Source organism: Mytilus californianus, unplaced genomic scaffold (genome assembly GCF_021869535.1).
Source record: "Mytilus californianus isolate M0D057914Y unplaced genomic scaffold, xbMytCali1.0.p SCAF_12, whole genome shotgun sequence".
In the NCBI taxonomy this organism is placed as follows: Eukaryota; Metazoa; Mollusca; class Bivalvia; order Mytilida; family Mytilidae; genus Mytilus; species Mytilus californianus.
The window spans coordinates 11099881-11120095 of NW_026262604.1; the positions used below are offsets into that span (position 1 = coordinate 11099881).

The window sequence follows — 20215 nt, forward strand, 5'->3', positions numbered from 1 at the left end:
AACCCCTCAGTCTCAAATACGTAGGACTTCTATATTTTGTCAGCTGCGTGCGCTCGAGACCAAAACGTTGAAAACCCTAAATCAGTCCATTCTGTGCACACCTTTAAATGTGCCCTGGGCCTCTCCGTGACGTTCCCTCATTGTCGACGTCATAAGCGATACAGTTGCAATTTGAATCCCTAAATCTGCCTTGACAAAATATAGAATCGCTGTGGACAGGTTAATGTTCGTGTATTTTTTTACCACTGGACATTAATCACTTTTCCTATCCATCTATCGGACTTTGACAAAGGAAATAACATATTTCCGTTTTTAAATGTGTCATCTGGATGGGAAAATATACGATGCTGGTCGTAAATTTTGTTCTTCCGGTAAGTCCGTTGATTAAACGTTTATCGTTATGAGTGGACTTCTCCAGGAAGAATGAAATTACATTGACTCTAGTGTATTTTAAAATAATCCTACATAACTTAATAATGTGAAAGTTCAATAAAATCGATCTAGTAAAGGCTCCCTTCTACTAGCTCAGCCTCTAATAATATTGATGGTACATTTATCTTAAAGGATGTTCGCCAGTTTTGTTTTTGACATTTTGTCTGATGTCAGATATTCGGAATCCTCTGGTTTTATCCATATGGTACCATTAAAAAATATTGCCCGCTAGTCAATACTTTTCTTTTAATAATTTTAAAACTTAAATTTTTTTAAAGGTATTTTTCAAAATATTATAAACTACTTGTCATTTTTTGGTAGTTTTTGAAACAAAAAAGCTATCAATGTTAAATGTATGAAAAATCTAGAGATTCACTTCCCGCCAAATTTTCAATGGCTTATATATCTCTCAAAAACAAGAAGACTTTCATTTTTGTCTGCTTTGTAAGTTCTGTTATTTATACACTTTACATTTATAACAGTCTATTAAAAAACTTGACATTTAAAAAAAGGAGCGAACATCCTTCAAACTGAAACAATGCACAGTATTATTATATTATTACTAACCTCCAGATACAAATACGACAAACAGTGCCACAAACGTCAGCATCGTGAGTCTTGTTTTATCGCTGCAAGATAAGGACTGTATTTTAAAAATTCAAATGATTTGCTCAAGTTGTATATTTTTGTATATATAATTCATTTTTTATGAAGTATGTGTGACAGTGCTACAGTATTTTATGTGTATTTGTATTTCATCGAGGGGAAAAGACTTAAGAGGGTGGCACTTCAATCCGTTTGTGGAAGGAATGAGCAGCTAATATAAAAATAAGAAGATGTGCCATATTGCAGCCATGTTGAAAAATCAAAAGGGGGCAGGTTTTCATAATGGAGGTAAAAATGGTTTGAAAAATACGAGAAAACGTCATTGAAACAGAACAGTTGCTTCCAAACATGCATAGGATTTCCCATACTTTCATACTATTTCCACTTCTATTAATAAACAACAAAAATGAAAATTAACTTTAAAGTGTTTTTGAGCAAATCCGTTTATCTGGAGGCCTTGATAACCCATTCTGACCTAAAATAAGATGAAAAAACATATAAATTGAGGCTAAAACTGGAAAAAAATCGATTTCTACCACCATTGGCCTTAACACTAACCATGCTGAATTGTTTTCAGAAAAAGTATAATTTTCGTTTATTTCGCAAAAATATGCAAATTATATGCAAATGAGCTTAACCCTGCTGCTGAAGCATATTGATTTCTTTAAATCTAAGGTAGGGGATCACGGGGCGGGGTGGTTGGAGTGAGGAGGTGGGGGTGGGTGGGCGGGAATTTGCCCCAAAGTTGGTCATCAGGGTCAAAAAGCGTCATTTTTGACTATTTTTCGTCCCATTTCTTGACCCCAAAGACCGAGGGATGCTGATATAGGTATCCAGCTGTAGTCTGCATGTACAGTGGACCCCAGTTAACACATTAACCCCAACAGTTCTTACGTTGGAGTGAAACTGATCTTGGAACACCAGTCTAAAGAAGGTCATTTGGACAAAAAATACGGAATTTCACGATTTTTTCTGATTTTGGAATTCAACTGGACCTGAAACCGGAAGTAGTCCTTTCCTCTGCGTATTTCAATAATAATTATGATCAGTAGATATATGCCTGCGGGTTTACACTATTTTTGAAAGTTTCAGGCCTCTGAACTTCCTGTGTAAGACACAGAAGGGAAGCCCACCCCTCCAGAAAAACCAGTTTTATCCGATTTCAATTTTCCAAGTTCGTATTTGAGCTCAAAATGCTACTTAAACATGAGAAACATGACAATATATAGCCTCAGGTTGAGGGAACATGCATCAATTTCGAAATAAGTATTATAAAGCTGACCTCTAAAAGTATGGAGAGCCATTAGAGCCAAATAACGGTGGTCTGGGTCATCCCGTCATATGACGGGCTCAGCATGGAAAGGGTTAAAAAAATCTGCCCCCTATTCAATATGGTTGCAACAACCGTGACCTTCAGAAGTCGCCTATTAAATCAGGCTGTTACATTTCTCGTGATTGGATTGTTTTACATTTTTCACTTTGGGACCTTTTATAGCTTACTATGCGGTATAGATTTTTCTCATTGTTGAAGGCCGTACGGTGACCTATATTTGTCAAATTCTACGTCATGTGGTCTCTGGTAGAGAGTTGTCTGACTGGCATTCCTATCACATCTTTGTATATATCTATAGAGTTGGTTAAGTTTGTAAAATTTTAGATGACGAGGAACACTTTTTCCTTCATTGCCAAATCAAAGCCATATACAAAATGTCATTGTTATAAAGATTATTTCCCTAAGATTGTCATGAACGATGTTTTGAATACAACGTTATATCAGAATACATTTTTAACCTAAAAATGTAATGTTTTTTTTAAATTTCATATCGTAAAAAATAAAGATAAAATACACATTGCTTATAATTTTATAAGCGCTCTAGTCATAACTGTATAACTGATGATAATCCCCTAAAATACAAGACTATAAAAATCCTTGTTACCTGATTAGCTACGTAAACTTTGTCATAATTCGCCATTTCAGAATCGAATGCATTCCTGGAGCGTACACCAAAACGTTGTGATTGGTTAACAACGTCTCAAACAATAGAAATTCAACGAATGACGTGACGTCGTTTTCATTCTGGGGTACGAACAATGAAATTACCCAGGATGCATTAGATTCTGAAACGGCGAAATGATAATAACCGAAAACAATCCTTTTATATGAAGTTAACATGATTGTCTAAAAAAAAAAATGCAATGTATGTAAAAATTAAAATTAAAAAAACCATGAGCAGCCGATTCCATGTCGACATACTTCGTGTTGTTAGGTATTATGTGTCAGATAAAATTTTACATTCTAAGCCTTGTTTCGGAAGGAAGGGAGGAATTTTAAAATATTTTCATCAATATTCATGTTGTCTATATCTAAATCATGTTTATTATTGTTAGTTCTTCACTTAGCGCACTAAATGTTGTCGAAATGTTCAAAATATGTATGTGAAGATTAGAAAAACGAGGGAACAGAATATAAACATTATTCCAAAAGTCTACACGTATGCCTGAAGCTATCAGGTCATGCAAAAGTGATTGTTGGTTTCCGAATCCCCTCGGATATGTCCACACTCTGTACCTTTATGAAAAATATAGAATGCAAAACAAGAATTTCCTGTCGGGTTAACTTCAACATTCTCTGTATAGGGAAACTTGATTTTTCATAAAAAAAAATAAATAAAATAAAATGTTTTTCTGCTTGCCGTGCCTTAATAGCTTTCACATGTTAGGGGAAACCAACATTCATTTTTCAATGGCCTAAGCCTGAAGCTATCATCATTCCCGACTTGAAAATACTATATGATATTGATCTCAATTTTCTATGATGAAATGCACATGGTAATTATGACATGCATGTCATATCTTTTAAAGGCTCAATTTTGGTTTCATTGATTGATTAATTGTTGTTTGTTCAACGTCCAGTGGAAAGTATTTCATGCAATATTTAGGACGAAAAAACACAGTTTTATATTAAAAAATATATAGTGAAAAATCCCAGGTGACGAATACTTAATATGGCCACACTCTGTACCTTTATGAAAAATATTTTTGAAGGCAATCGCGGCGTTGTGATTTCAGTCATAACTTTTTTAGTCCTCTTTAATTAAGCATGTCTTGTGAATATTTATAATTTCGCGTAATCAAATATAAAAGTTATCGTTTCTGTGATTAGATATTAGGTAGCAATATACAGTAAGGAAAAAAAATCAAAAAAATTTACCCTCATAAATTTTACCATCCCCTTTTCCTTGCTTTCGTACAAATTAAGTTACTGTTTGTGTCATATATGTCATCTCATTTTTTTTGTAAAATTGCATCAATAAGTTCGTGTGAAAAAAAAAGTGTTTGTAAACATTACAATAATTTCTGGACCTATGGCCGGTCTGACTATGAAAAAACGGACAGTCAAACATAAAATAGCCCATAAAACATGTAAAAAATAATCTTGATGTATTTATAACCATAATTGGAAGGCATCAGCTGTCTAGAAATGAATTTCATTGCACAATAACTTTCATATTTGAAAAATCCACCGGGGCCAAAATGCGAAACCACACTCCTAACTGTGTATTGCTACCTTAGGACGGCCATTTTGAGTCACATTTTCTTTTATGAAAATTCACATGGTTAAGAGATAAAAAGATATCCATTTCTGACTACAACGGCAAGTAAAAAACAGAAAAGAGAAAATTTTCTAAATTGCCGCCAATTTCATTTTCCGCAATATTAAGGGACAACCGTTTGATTTTAAAAGAGGGGAGGGGCTGGCAGATTTTGAAAATAAATATTCTGGCTCCCATTTAGGTGAAAATAAATAATTTTGCCTTATCACACATGAAAATAAATAATCTTGCCTTATCACACATGAAAATAAATATTCTGGGCAAATATATTCAATATGTTAAAAAAAAAATTGGCTTGCTTCGCTCGCCACAATTATATAGGTTTCCAATATTTACAGATAATCAAAAAAAAGTTATGCCCGTGTTTGTAGTAACGTTTTGGATTTCAATGAGCGTAATCTATGTATTTCTGGTAAATTATTAAGTCAGGGATTTCGTAACAAAAATTACTTAAAACTCTTACTAAATTCTTCCATAGATACATGTACAAAGATTTGGTTTGCAAGTTTGGCTGTACACAGTACAGTAACAGTACCTGTAGAAAACTTCCTAATTTTTACGGTGATGTTGTTTACCGAGCCCTGAAATTTAGAAACGATCCGGTAAAACTCATCAATCCTTCAAATAAACTTATTCTAAAAGGTTACCAATTCAAGCTCTTTGAATATTGTTTTATTGGTATAAATATTGATTTTGCTTTCAGTAAATTAAAACCAAACTAATATCATTGTTATATTCATATGCACATTCACGGATCTACAATCTGTCGATACCTGTAATTTGGCATTGCACAAGGTCTTGTTTTCTCTGAATGTTAACCCTTTCAGCGATAGCTGCCCAGACAGAAGCTACTCTGAGACGATGGCTTCCCTGGCTACTATTACTCAAGTGGGAGATCTTCATAATAAATGTCAATAAAAACTTGTCTGTAGTTATTTGTGTCTTTATTAAATTCACTAACACCATGTTCACAGTTTTGTTCATGTTTTGATAATTTTTCTTCATAAAATATTCAAATTTTCAAATTTTCGGCATTATCTAGGTGAAATTCTCAAAATTCTGCTCTTAGACTCAAAATCGTAATTTTTTAACCCAAAACGGCAAAATTTTGAAAAATTTAATGAGGCTGTACAAATTCCTTACACTGAACGATGTCCATTCCAAGTGTTTTGTACATAAAACGACATTTTATGTCAAAAAAGTATACTAGTTTGGCTTCAATTCTTCCATATTCTTTCAAAAAAAATGTTCCCTCATTTCAAATTCTCGTAAATTCCGTAAATTTCCTCTGATTTTAACACGGTTTACAACAAACGGAAGCGCCATGTTTACACTTTCATCCGGGTATTCAACAAAGAAAGATAACTCGTGTTTGCACTGTTTTGAGCGGGAAATATAAAAGAGGTATTCCAATCCCGGTAAAACGGGACTCATCGTCAGCTGTCTGAAGCGTGAATCCCGGAAACCGGGACTCATCGGCGAAGTGTTAATGACGTCTTTACACTAAAACCATTGGATGTTGGATGTGTACTGATTGATATTTTAGTCTTAAATGCATGATTTTTTATTAGTTGTTATTGGCTTTGAACTTGCTGTCACTGTCAGTCCCTGCGAGTACTCAGGGATGAATAAATACCCTGTCACGTCTGGTCTGTATTTTTTGTTACTTGTTTTTCTGCTTTGTATCGATCTGATGAGTTAAGTATTTTTCAATTGATTTTTATAGTTTGTTATATGTTGTGCTGTTACACCACTGTCCATGGTTAGGGGAGGATTGGGCGCCCGCAAACATGTTAAACCCTGCCACATTCTACATGTGACTGTCCCAAGTCAGGAGTCTGTAGTTCATTGCTTGTCGTTGGCTCATGGTGGTGGATAGCTGTCTCATTGGCAATCATACCACATTTCCTTATTTTGATATTGTCGGATGCATAAAATTAATAAAATTGATTTTTTTTACAGAAGTATTGTCAGTGGTTATTTTTGTTGGTCATAGTGTCCACCCTCCTTTTGACCTGAAAAAATAAAATTTTGTTTATGAAACCTTCCCCAAAACAATTTGACCAATTTGGACAATACCACCCCTCTTTTCTTGGACCCTGGATCAACTCTTGATTGTAAGGCTATTAGTATTTTATTTTCATATTAATAGAATATGGGCATACAAACAGTATCTACTTTTTCACAAAATTTATCAAAGAAAAGCTATATAAAAACTATCTCCATTTCTGGAAGGAAAATAGAAATAAAGTATTACAATTAGATCAAGGTAAACTTAATACTTATTTTTCCTTTAAAACTCTATTTTGTTTTGAAAAATATTTGGATCTAAAAGATTATAGATTAAGGCAATCAATCTGTAAGATTAGAATAAGTGCTCATCCATTAAGGATAGACCTTATCACTATTTGAAAATCTGCGCCGCTTGAACTATTCTGATTGATTTCATACAACAATCACTTTTCCATTGTGGCGTCAGTTATTTTCTATTGTGACGTCAAAATTTTATGGCAACCTTTGTCATGCCCAGTAATGGACAACTAGCGATAAGGTGTATTGAGACTGGTAGATATGCAAAAATTTATGTGAATAAAATTGAGAATGGAAATGGGGAATGTGTCAAAGAGATAACAACCCGACCAAAGAGCAGAAAACAGCCCAAGGCCACCAATGGGTCTTCAACACAGCGAAAAATCCCGCACCCGGAGGCGGGCTTCAGCTGGTCCCTATACAAAAATGTGTACTAGTTCAGTGAAAATAGACGTCACACTTAACTCCGAAACAAATAAATGAACTAAATTAAAAAAAAAAACATATCCCGTAATTATGGTACTCAGTTCACGTAAGGACATTTTTTATTTTATTTTTCTGTAGACTTAGCTTTGTTTTTTAATAACCGCGTATTGTCAAGCTTGGTTACTCGTAATTGTTTCTCAGTCACTGAATGTACGATGTTGTTACAAACTGAAGCAGCTGACCCCGTTTGTTTACCTTCAAATTTTAATGGCGCCAAAACCACGTGACACATTGAATCGAAATAAGTATCATAAAGTTGACCTCTAAAAGTATGGAGAGCCATTGGAGCCAAATAACGGTTGTTTGGGTCATCCCGTCATATGAAGGGCTCAGCATGTTAAGGGTTAATTAATAAACAACAAAAATGAAAATTAACTTAAAAGTGTTTTTGAGCAAATCCGTGTATCTGGAGGCCTTGATAATCCATACTGACCTAAAAAATCAATAGTTTTCAGAAAATTTCTAATTTTCGTTTATTTGCAAAAATGCAAGTTATATGCAAATGAGCTTTACCCTGCTGCTGAAGCATATTGATTTCTTTAAAAAAAAAATCTTTAAATCTAAGGTAGGGGATCACGGGGCGGGGTGGTTAGGGTGAGGAGGTGGGGGTGGGTGGACGGGAATTTGCCCCAAAGTTGGTCATCAGGTGCAAAAAGCGTCATTTTTGACGATTTTTCGTCCTATTTCTTGACCCCAAAGACCGAGGGATGCTGATATAGGTGTCCAGCTGTAGTTTGCATGTACAGTGGACCCCAGTAAACACATTAACCCCAACAGTTCTTAGGTTGGAGTGAAACTGATCTGGGAACACCAGTCTAAAAGAAGGTCATTTGGACAAAAAATACGGAATTTCACGATTTTTTCCGATTTTGGACTTCAACTGGACCTGAAACCGGAAGTAGTCGTTTCCTCTGCGTATTTCAATAATAGTTAAGATCAGTAGATATATGCCTGCGGGTTTACACTATTTTTGTAAGTTTTAGGCCTCTGAACTCCCTGTGTAAGACACAGAAGGGAAGCCTACCCCTCCAGAAAACCCAGTTTTATCCGATTTCAATTTTCTAAGTTCGTATTTGAGCTCAAAGTGCAACTTAAACAAGAGAAACATGACACTAGATAGCCTCAGGTTAAGGGAACATGCATCAATTTCGAAATAAGTATCATAAAGTTGACCTCTAAAAGTATGGAGAGCCATTGGAGCCAAATAACGGTGGTTTGGGTCATCCCGTCATATGACGGGCTCAGCATGGTAAGGGTTAAATATATAAAGTACTGAGATTGGAAAGCATGTTGATATACCAGTATGGAACAAAATTCTCCCCATAAAAAATATATATTACACATATGAATTATAGAAAAAACAATAAGCCGCTCTTATTTCTCACTTTCTTCAGTCTGTGCCAAAAACTTTTCAAAGCACTAGCCCGAATTGTTGATTACTAGACCTGAAAAATTTTGTGTCACCGGTGAGGATCACGAAGTGATCCGAACCTTCTAGGAGGGTTTGGGGGCATGCCCCCCCCCCCCAAGAAAATTTTGGAAAATTAGATGTAAAATCCTGCATTCTGAGGTTACATTTTTGTATCTGTAAGTGAATATAACTTATCAAAAATTGTTGTTTTTTTCTCCAGGTCAAATGTAAAATTCTCATTTTCTCCAATAAAAAATTAGAAAAGTTCTTTTGCAAAAAAAAAAAATCTTTTTCATAAACTCGTACCATTTCAAGTAAAAAAAAACATTTTAAGCACTAGTAAATTATTACTCAACTTAGGGATTGTTACTTTTTTTGGGGAAAAATTCCCTCATTGTCATTGATGGATGATCCCAACGAGTTTAAAATTATTCCTAATATTCTTTCATATTTTTGTTAGTCTTAACAAGGATTCTTAAATGTCAAAGTTTAGTTAATTCTCTGGCACTTCTTTTTGATCTGGAAGGGGCCTTCATTTTTGTATTCTTTATTTTTTATGCTATTTTTCTCAATTCTTTATGTTTTGTCAGTTTTTTTCTAAACAAATATTCTTTATGTATTTTTGCCCATTATTCTCTATTCTATAAACCCCTATCAACACCCTCTTTATTGTCACTTTCGCCGTTAATTTTGACTTTTGTTTAAAATAATCAAATGCCTAGATCGTTTTCTGCATAGGTTTTTTAAACTCGAAACTCGAAACTTCTCCGGTTATTCATGAAGGCATTTTCAACTTTTCAATGTTTTACCTGGGATAGCCCCCTGTTTCCATTTCAGAATCGAATGAGATCGAATCCTTGATTGTTTGTTTACATTGAGTGGTATTCATAGATTGTGTTTATTGCAAGCACATGGTCGAACCTCGTTCTCGATTTCGTTGGTGATTGGGTATATCGCGTTGACGACTGGTTCCCTTTAATAAGAAGGGGGAACAACCGTATATAATTAAATAACGGAAGAAAACAAGGTCGGCGACAAATTTGTAACTTGTTTTTCATAGATTCAATAAAATACCGGCTACAATTTCGCAAACGATTTCAGATGTTCACAAGACCGGTCGGGCAAACACCAGTGCTTCTGCACAAGTCCGATGAGATTTTTACTAGACAGGGGCTTCGGGGCTACCGCTTAACGTCGCAGACTGAGTATGTAAGGCAGTGCAGGATCATGGATGTGAAAAAGCAGGGAAACCAGTACAGTTCCGGGACTTTTTACAGACTCAAGGGCAGGTAAAGGAAGTGCCACTAGCTTCCTTTAAAGGTAATAGATTTAATATCTTATTTCATAATGCTGCAGGAGTTTATTATATACCTAATGATTATCTGTCCTTTGCAGAGGAGCATAAAATAGATAATAGACTCTTTACAGCAGTGAACGCTGATCTCCGTATTTTGTTTTTTCAACCTGGAGCCAGAGCACTAGGTATAGTATCCAAAATGGTCACAGGGCCAATGTGGAGATTCATGGAGGAGAATGGACATGTGAGTGAGTTGACCCCATTGTACCAGCAGCTGTACGACGCCTTCAAGAGATTGTCCACCGACGCTTCATCCCTGATGAAAGGAGAGGCATTCATCTTTGGTGAGGAGACAGTCCAGAAGGATAAAGTATTTGATAAATTGGTAAGTCCTTCCCCACAGTTAGACAACCTTACACAACAGATTTTAGAGCTTTTGTTTTCATCTTAATTCTTTCAAGGTTGTTTGTAGCAGACAGTTGAAAGACCACATTGAGGGAGGTAAGTATGCTACAGGTTGGTCACCAGAGCTTCTGGAGGAGTCGGCGACAGTTCCCAGGACGAATGTTGGACCTGAAAGGATCTTCTCCCAGTTAGACAGCCTCATAAGAGTCATGCCGAGAGCCACCACCAACGCCATGGAGGGGATCACCATGTGGACACAGAACCATACAGCGAACTGGTTAGGAAGCTTGGATGAAGCACATCGTGAACAGGTATGTGTATGATTAAAATTAAATAATACATTTAAATCTATAGCTAAACTAAATGAATTTATTCTGCTCTGTATTGCCAGAAAATGTTTTTAAAAACAAATTCATTAATACAATGCTAAGAGAATACCACCAATTAAAGCAGTTAAGTGAAGTAAAATCAAGGGTTCCCTATACTAGCTAATCACAGTTAAAACATCTTCTAAACTGCATTGACAAAGCATAGAAAAATATTCAGAAATACAGTATAATACAGAAAACATGAATTAAATACAATGTAAAAATGAGCAACGATATCTCCACAAAAAAGTTAGTACTGGCACACACATGTATATGAGTGTATTTAAATAAGATACTTCATGTTTTTTTTTTTTAGTTTTAAAACCTGCTTTTCACGGTCTAGGTTTGTTTTGATTATCTAAAGGTTCTCCGCCAGGCCAGGGAAGACTCTAGGGAACAACACCAAGGTACGTAGAGAGGTTAGCAGACATTCGCCAGCAACGCCAGGAAGCACTCGCCATGAAGAGGGAGAAGAAAGAGGCAAAGGAACAGCGTGATCGGGCAAAGAAAGAGGAACTCACACAGAAGCTACAGGAAGTAGGAGGTTTGTGGAAGACACCAAGTGAGATTGACAGACAGTTACTTTCCGTACAGAGCGAACAGCGAGTTAAAGCCTTACAGCTCAGTTGACATTTAGGCGGTATGTATTGGGTACTCCTAACACAGGTTAGATCCTTAATGTGATGGCAGGCGGTAAGTATCTGAGTGCAGAGAAACTGACAGCCAATCTGAAGTGTGTGCTACGCCAGGCAGAAGATGAGAGAGAGGAAAGACAAGCAGTGCAACAAGTAAGTGGTCAGGCTAACCCCCTTTCTAGTCTTTCTCTTCAGGCAGAGAAGGAGAAGTTTCAGAATTTTGCAGAAGAAGAAAGGCAGAGACACACAGAGGCTCCAAAGAAAAGGCAGAAGACACAAGGTGGTACACGTAGTAGTAGGGCAGTTCCAAACACACCAGCACCTGACAAACCTGAAGATCTGATTGGTAAGAGAGTTCAGCACTTGATAGAGGAATTTGATGGATCCAGCAAATGGTACTATGGTATAATTACAGGTCTAAAGGTAAGGCGTGGTAAGTATATGTACACCTTAGTTTATGATGGTGAGACCGAGACTTTCAGCTTCCCTTTGCTAGACGACATGGAGAAGGACGAGTTGAGGATTGTGCCCCTGGATCCAGCTTTTATTGTAGGTAGACGAGTGGATCACAAATTTTGTCGAGAGGCTGATGGGGAGGAGTTTTAGTACACAGGGACTGTCGCAGGGCATGATGCAGATACAGGGTTGTCAACTATTGCATACGACTTTGAGGATGGTGATGGTGATGATGTCGATGATGATGACAACAGCAATGTTTTCGAGGAGCCTGTTATAGAGGATTACAAGAACGGAGATGTGAGGATTTTATTGTAGGAAACTTTTTTTTCCAGCAAGATTAATAGTTGTTTTCTTTTCTTTTCTTTCAGCACTTATTCTCTTTGTTTTCTTTTAGGTTCTTAACACATTTTTCTTCTTTTGTAGACTTTTATCCAGGGATTTTTATCTTTTTTTCCAGGTTCTAATTTTCATTTATTTTGTAGATTGGTTGCAGCAAAGTGTTTCGAACGAAGAAAAATTATTTAAATTGAACTATATTGAGTTTTGTTTTAAAATTTGGCCATGCTTACATTTTGTCATCAAGCGTTCCTGATGACGGTTAATCCAGAAAATCACTTTGTCAGCAGCCAATCTCAAATAAAGTAGTCCCTTTTTTTTTTTAGATTGCATGTAAACCAGATATCATATATGACTTGTACGAAACTGCAGGAACTCCAAGATAATTGAACAAATGCAAAATATTTAATTTGTTTAATATAAATATAGTCTCTTTTGTAGATCATGGTAAATGTTGGTAAAGAAACAGCTCCGACCTGAAAATGAAAACTTAAAGAACATTCAATAAACTTAGTCAAATGATGAATAGTTTATTTATCATTTAAACAATGCATACAATTGCATGCATCCAGTTCAGATAGTCACTGCTGCAAAAACCAATTGATTGTAGGACTTAAAGACAACATCGGTCTTGGTCTTCATATTTAATAAGTTCTCAACATAGCCTTTTTTTATTAGAAAAACAGCTTTTTTCGTAAAATGTTTACTAATTTTTTGGAATAATTGGAATATTCTAATGTAAATAATATAATTTCCAAGAGAAAACAGCACTATAGCAATGTTTGACTAAGCAATGACTTAACTCTTAGAGTTCAAATGGATTTTTTTTATTTTCTCGGTCAAAATTTTGGTTTTTTGAAATAATAGAGTTTTTTTCATGCAGGTATAGGGCTAACCAAAATCCATCTAGGATAAATATCAATCAGCCAAATACAATGAAATTAAGTTCATTTGAAAGCTAAGAGTTTAAGCTTTAATATGATACCAAACATATGTAAGGAATCTCCAATTTTCTTTTCAATTTTTTCATAACTGCACAAATATTTGAAAAAATCTGTGATTTCCAAAATTATCAAAACATTCCCATTTTTTACCATTTTTCAAAAATTTGTATTGCATTGAATTCTATTAATATATGACAAATATTGCTTTTACATGTAAGGTCACATTAACAGTCACTAACTTCTGTAAAACATTACTGTCAAAATAGATATTTAAGATTTTGTGTAAATTTCAGTGTTTTTTTGGTAAAAAATAGCTCAAAAATTTACGCCAAAATGCTGATTTTCTTATTCAAAAATTTTTTTTTAGCTTACAGAGCTTATTTTATTTGTAAAACATCTAAATACCAATACAAAACAAGTAGTAGAAAAAATTAGGATTTTTTTTCCAGCATTTTCTGACCAAAAATGTATTTTTTTGCCAAAAAAAGTACCTAAAAAAAGGGGGGCTTGCCGGTATGACTTTGAGTCGACTAAAAAAAAATCAGATATTTTGGCAATATGTCTGTTGATATATTTCTGTTAACTGTTTAGGTCTCTACCTAACTGCAAAAAACAAGACCTCTGCCCGCTTTCCATTTGAAGATATGAATGTCTAAACATAGCAGTTTATTCAAAGATGCCCTTGACACATAGCAAAAAAAAAAACTCCAAAGTTTTTTTTTACAAAGTTTGAGATATTGTAGTTTTCTTAGTATTGATGTTAAAAAGGACTTTAGTGGCTTAAATCATAAAAGAGTCTTATTGCAAAAATGCAGATAGATTGCTTGCAGTTCCTAACCCTGTTGTTATATTTGGCCTAAAAAATAGCCCAAAATATGATATTTTTGCCTTCGCAAGAAAAACGGCCAAATTTTTGAAATCTAAATGGTCATAACTTTTGAACCGCTTGACCGATTCCAAAAATTTTGACACCAATGAATTTCTTTTTTTTTTTTTTGTGCTCTTTTATAATAATGTAATTTTATGCACTTTCTCTATACTTCATATTTTGGAAGACCTCCCTACCAGATGCTCCTGACTTGGTACAGGCGCAAAAGGGTGGAGGGGTTAAACATGTTTTGTGAGATATCAACCCTCCCACCCTATACCTCTAGCCAATGTAGAATAAACAAACACACAGCAATAAACACTTAGAAAATGTTTATACTCTAACTCATTACTGTACATTAACACTTTCGCTCCTGAATTATTTTTTTTTCGCGGGATTTGGTGGCCGAAGTTTATTTCCTCGAGCTAATTCCCCGACCGGGTTTCATTTTGCAAGGTTCTACAGAAAAAAATCGTGATTACGGAAGTCGTCGAAATTGGTCGTTCATAAGCCACGTGGTGAAAGAAAAGTTTGTTCTCCAAGGGTTATTGCCATTTTGTTGATTGACTGCGATTTAAAGCAAAATTATTCTACTTTCCCGTTGAAAATTTGCGTACGGAATTTTTTCTACCTCGGTACTGTTTAAATGCGCTTAAATTACGTTTGAACCAATTTTACTTCACACAAATGTCATGCAAACGAATAACAGTCGTCCTACTCAAGTTCCTTATCCGTAAAAAGTATTCCAATCGATGTCTTCCAGACAAAAAAATGCTTAATAAAGTGTCTGTCGTTTACGAGAAAATTGCGACCGCCATATTGTTTACATGGTTAAAGAAGAGAGACAACTCCAACAAAATCAGGAACATTAATCCTACCATAAGCAAGAGTTTGAATTTGGAAACTAACAAAATCCGTGCAAAATTGCAAGCAAAATTAAAACCAAAATATTTTATCGAGAAAAACAATAAAATGTTGCAGTATTTTATCATTTTCATCCCCATTTGGTTCAGCAAATTAATTTACTTTACACAAACCATTTGTTATACTTCAGTAAATTCATATATGTACTGTGCATGCTGTATGAGATAATTATACAGATCTATGATTTTTTTTTTACTTGATGAAAATTTATTGCATATACGTGCATGTATTATAAGACTGGATTAACTTCATAATTAATAGTTCATGAGAAAAAGTTTTAATGTTGATTTTTTTTTTTTTTTAATAGTTTATAAAATTTTTGGCATCTTTTAAAATTCATATCTTTTTCATGTTCATACTTCAAAGTTTCTGTCTAGAATTTTTTTTAACTAAAACTATTCTGCCAGTTCATATGATTTTTAACAAAAATATATGTTTAAAATGTAACATATATAACTTACAAAAATTTACAGATAAATCCTCTAGCTTGAATGTCATCACTGGCCTGCCTGCATGAATTGATATTGGAAATAAGGATTGTTTATATGTGGTAAATGTTCAGGTTTTTTTTAAACAACTAGTCAACAATTAAAACTTTAACAGACGTCCAAACAGCTTAAAAGTAACACTAACAGTCAACATTAACAAACACTACTGGACGAAAAAACAACTGTCCATACCAGTAACAGTTGTTCTAAGACTGATAATGTTTGTTAAAGTTGTAACAGTTGTTAAATTTCACTGCTGCAGTTATTTTGTAACTGTCCCAACTTTAAAAGTGTTTGTCTATAACATAAATCGACTGCAACAACGCTAGAAATAACTGTCACAGTCATTAAAGGACTGATACAACTATTTCAAAGTTGTAACAGTTGATTTACAACTGTCCCAACTCGAAAAACGTTGCAACAGTCATAAAAAAACTGATTAAACGCCCAAAAGGTTGTCACAGTCATAATAAGACTGCTGCAACCATTTGAAAGTTGTAACAGTTATTTGATAACTGTCCCAACACGGAAAACGTTGAAACAGTCATAAATAAACTGTTTAAACGCTGAAAAGGTTGTAACAGTAAAAATATGATTGCTACAACCATTACATAGTCATAGCTAATTTATAAGTGTAGCAACTTCCAAACATTGATCGTCATTAAAACTTAAAAGTCACGGATACAAAATTTCTGACAGTCAGGGATAGGTTAAATTATTTGTAAAACAATTTTACCGTGTGCAATATAAGGTTGTGACAAAGAGACACAACTATCACACCTATTTAATACATTAATTTTAGATAGAAATTGATTTAAAAAAAATAGTATTTTGAAATATTTGCCGCTGAACATTTTGGTATTCCCCGCTTATTTAGTGAATGTGCTAAATTTTATTAATTATTTAACACTCCCTCGCCTCTCATCTCATCGAACAAAATCGGAACCAGCACTAGATACCTGCAATTTCACACAGGACGGTTTTATTCGCATTTAAAACTATTTACAGATAAATCGAAAAAGGTTACCCAATATATTTGTAACCAAATGTATCTTTAACTGTATTAACAGTTGACAATTTTCAATATTATCTAAATAAAAACTTTTTAATTTTTTTAAATTAGTTAGGTGTGAAATCATTCATGCATACAAGGTTGTCTTCAATACCCGTAGTTTTACGAATCACATTACTTCATAATAACGGTCAATATACATGATATACTGTAAACCTAGTGGGGAACTCCGAATATACACACTTGTCAAACTTATCCCCATATTAAACTGCTTAATTTTTTCCCGAGGGCTTATTTCACACACTTATTTTGAGCTTTTATTTGGGGCTACATTTTTTTTCTTGCAAAATTATAAACATTGCCGTATTAACCATTTTGATTTCTATACATATAAAAAAAAAATCAAAGCTATGATGAACATTTAACGCATTTTTTGCAGCTATGAAAAAACAAAAATACTCTTAAATCTATCTAAATTTAATTTATTTTACTGTATTTTATTTTTGAATAGTTCAATATTGACTCGACTTTGTACTGTATATTGTAACGAGTTGTCTATTTGAAGTTCAAATGTCCTTGATAAATAGCACTTCGGCATTCATTCATGATTTATTGAGGTAAAAATTTATCACTCGAGATCATTCATATTTTCACCGGATTTTTCTCAACCAATTTACCAAAAGTATTTATAAATAGATGGACGTACTGTACAAGACCGACAAAATAACTAGAGCCAGTGAAAGTTGAAATGTTCAAAACAAGAAAACTCGCATTGTTTCAGACAAGGAAATCAAATATTCTTTTATTTATTCACATAACGGTTTAGAACGTGTTGTATTCTTTAGACTCCTGTCTTGTTAAATTCTACAGACTGACATCAGATTCTCTTTATGGTTTCAGTTGATCAGATGTCGTACTAAACATGCTAATGTTTATCCAAAATATTTTCCAATTTCCATTTTTTAAATTCAATTAATTTAATCATATAAATGCTTGTCCAATATTGATATATTATTCAACCAGTAAGGCCAATTAAAATTAATTGATAGATTTTCATCCCCGCCCGCCCCTCTCAAATCGTTCCGCCCCAATTTTTTTTATTTTGAAAAATTAACGATTTCCGGATTTTGTTCATTTTCGTTACCGGTAACTGTCGATAATTTCGTTTCATTAATGACATCCTGTTTCAAATTTTGGTTTTTGCATTTCTTTGTATGTTTGATTCGTTATACATGTATATACATGATAGAACCTTATTATTACACTTGCATATATGAAGAACACGTCACAAGAGCGTTTCATATCTAATAAAAAATAAAAAATAAAATCCTCCCACCCACCCCATTTTTTTCAAAAATTTGGATGAAAATCTACTAATTAAATTTACTTGGCCTAAAGAAAACAAATAATTTTACTAGATGTAATGGAAATTTTAAAATGGTCACATTTATAAATTAGGCAAATGGGTCCATTATTCTAATTATATTCATCTTCAATCAGTGATGAAAACAGTACATATGTATTACAATTACCAGCAGAAGTTATTTGGGCGCCCCTTAGAAAAAAAAATCAATGATTAATTAAATCATACATTTTTTTTTTGACTCACTTTAAAAGAAGGATGGACTGAAAATAAGTATTCTGGCCCTGGTCTGAGTGAAAATATTTAATCTGGCTGCCTATATGTTGGAAATTATTATTCTGAACTTATCAAATTTGCCAATTCAGTTGCTAACTTCTATGTCATTGGGTTTTTGGTGAAAAATTGTCTAATTTGTAAACAAGTACGACATCATTTTATTTATTTAATAATGATCTTATAAAAAAAAATGCAGATCTATTTTACATTGTTGTGTCGATATTTTGAGCAATTATGATTTCAGCCGTGTATCACCATCAATGATCACTTGTTCTCCAATGGATGAATCTGTCGTAAAGTTTTCACGTGTTAAGACGTATAGATATATGTTGACCTCTAGCTTGTTATTTAGTTGTTGTTGGGTTGATGTCATATAGTAGCAGTTTACTCAATTTCACCAGTTTATTATCATATGTTTTAGTCTATTTGTCATGTTTGTATGACATAGGCTTTTCACACCATGCTATATATATATATGTATCGATACATTAATTCTAATTGTACAGCAACAAAAAAAATGTCCAATTCTCATCCCTTTCTTGAAACCACTTTTTGTAAATTTTTTTTTTCATTACAGGTTGGTTTTTTTCTTTTGCTAGAAGTTTTTAAAATCATAGCAAATTAAAATTAAGGGCAGAAGCCTGTTAATATTGGATCACCTATAAGTCTTTGGTAAACCATAATACATTTGTCATCACTCATGTTTCAATGGGTCTGTAAACATGATAAATTCTAAACATGCTTAACTGTAATTTTGAGTCCCTATATAGCTTGCTGTTCGGTGTGAGCCAAGGCTCTGTGTTGAAGACTGTACTTTGACTTATAATGGTTTACTTTTTCAAAATTTTTGACTTGGATGGATAGGTGTCTCATTGGCAATCATACCACATCTTCTTATATCTATTAACATGATTAACTCAATTTTATCGCCAACTGATTGTTTGTTGCTTTTGTATATAAATCAAACTTGGGTTTCTCGTCTAAACTTGTTTACATTGTGTTACATGTACATCATCCAATATGGCAAGGCCTGCTATAGGTTTTTCATTATCATGATAGGTGGTACTGATTTTGCTCATTGTTGAAGGATGTGCAGTTACTAACAATTACATCACTTGGTCTACGGTTGATGGTTGTCTCATTGAAAATCATACCACATCTCCTTATTCTGGTTATTGTACATTCATGACATTATACATGTTATACAAGACTACAATATTATCAAATGAAATATAACAATTGTTAATAGTTGTCCGACTTTTGACAAAAAGCAGCTATAATCAACATGGTAGACATGATCAATGGTGATGTAACAAGAGTGACTGTGCACACGCTGAAATGTCATATCTGCTTTGCCTACATGTAAAATTGAATTTATGTTGAATGTAAAAAATTTAATACATGTATGAAGGTTTTACTACATGTACAAGTATCACATAAACTTTCCATTATCAATTACCTTTGAAAATGAAGTCATGGTCAAATTAACCATGCCAAACAGATGATGTACACCCTACAAACTGACATTCCATACCCAAAATTTAGTGGTTTATAGTATCTGTGAAATAGACTTAACATCCAAACCATGAAAACTAAACATTGCCCAATGAAACATGAAAATGAGGTAATGGTCAGATTTAAAACCTCCCAATCAAACTTGTACAACTTACAAAAATATCCAATATGCCAAAAATAGTGATCCTATACATGTCATGCATGAACATGTACATGTAGTTTATAGCATCTGAGAAACATTGGGAAATAGACCAAACCACAAAAACTAAACATTGTTCAATGAACCATGACATTTTCATTGAGGTCAAAGTCTGATGCAAGTCTTGCAGTCAGATATATCAGTCAGGGGACTTACTTAAATGAGTAATTTTCTAAGTCACTGATTCAAGTAACATTACGTCCATAAAGGTTGGAAGTAAGAGTTGTCTTTCTTTAATAATCACCTATTTAAGTAGTACAAATTAAT

General features: G+C 33.9%; 1 protein-coding gene across 1 annotated transcript in view; it reads right to left on the minus strand.

The window, feature by feature from the left end:
- Positions 1-20215, minus strand: part of LOC127721359 (perlucin-like protein) — a 126635-nt gene that overhangs the window by 95085 nt on the left and 11335 nt on the right. Inside the window, exon 2 of the mRNA XM_052228117.1 lies at positions 1000-1061. Coding sequence (XP_052084077.1) covers positions 1000-1042 — 43 coding nt within the window. The 5' untranslated portion in view covers positions 1043-1061. The remainder of the gene's footprint in view (positions 1-999; positions 1062-20215) is intronic.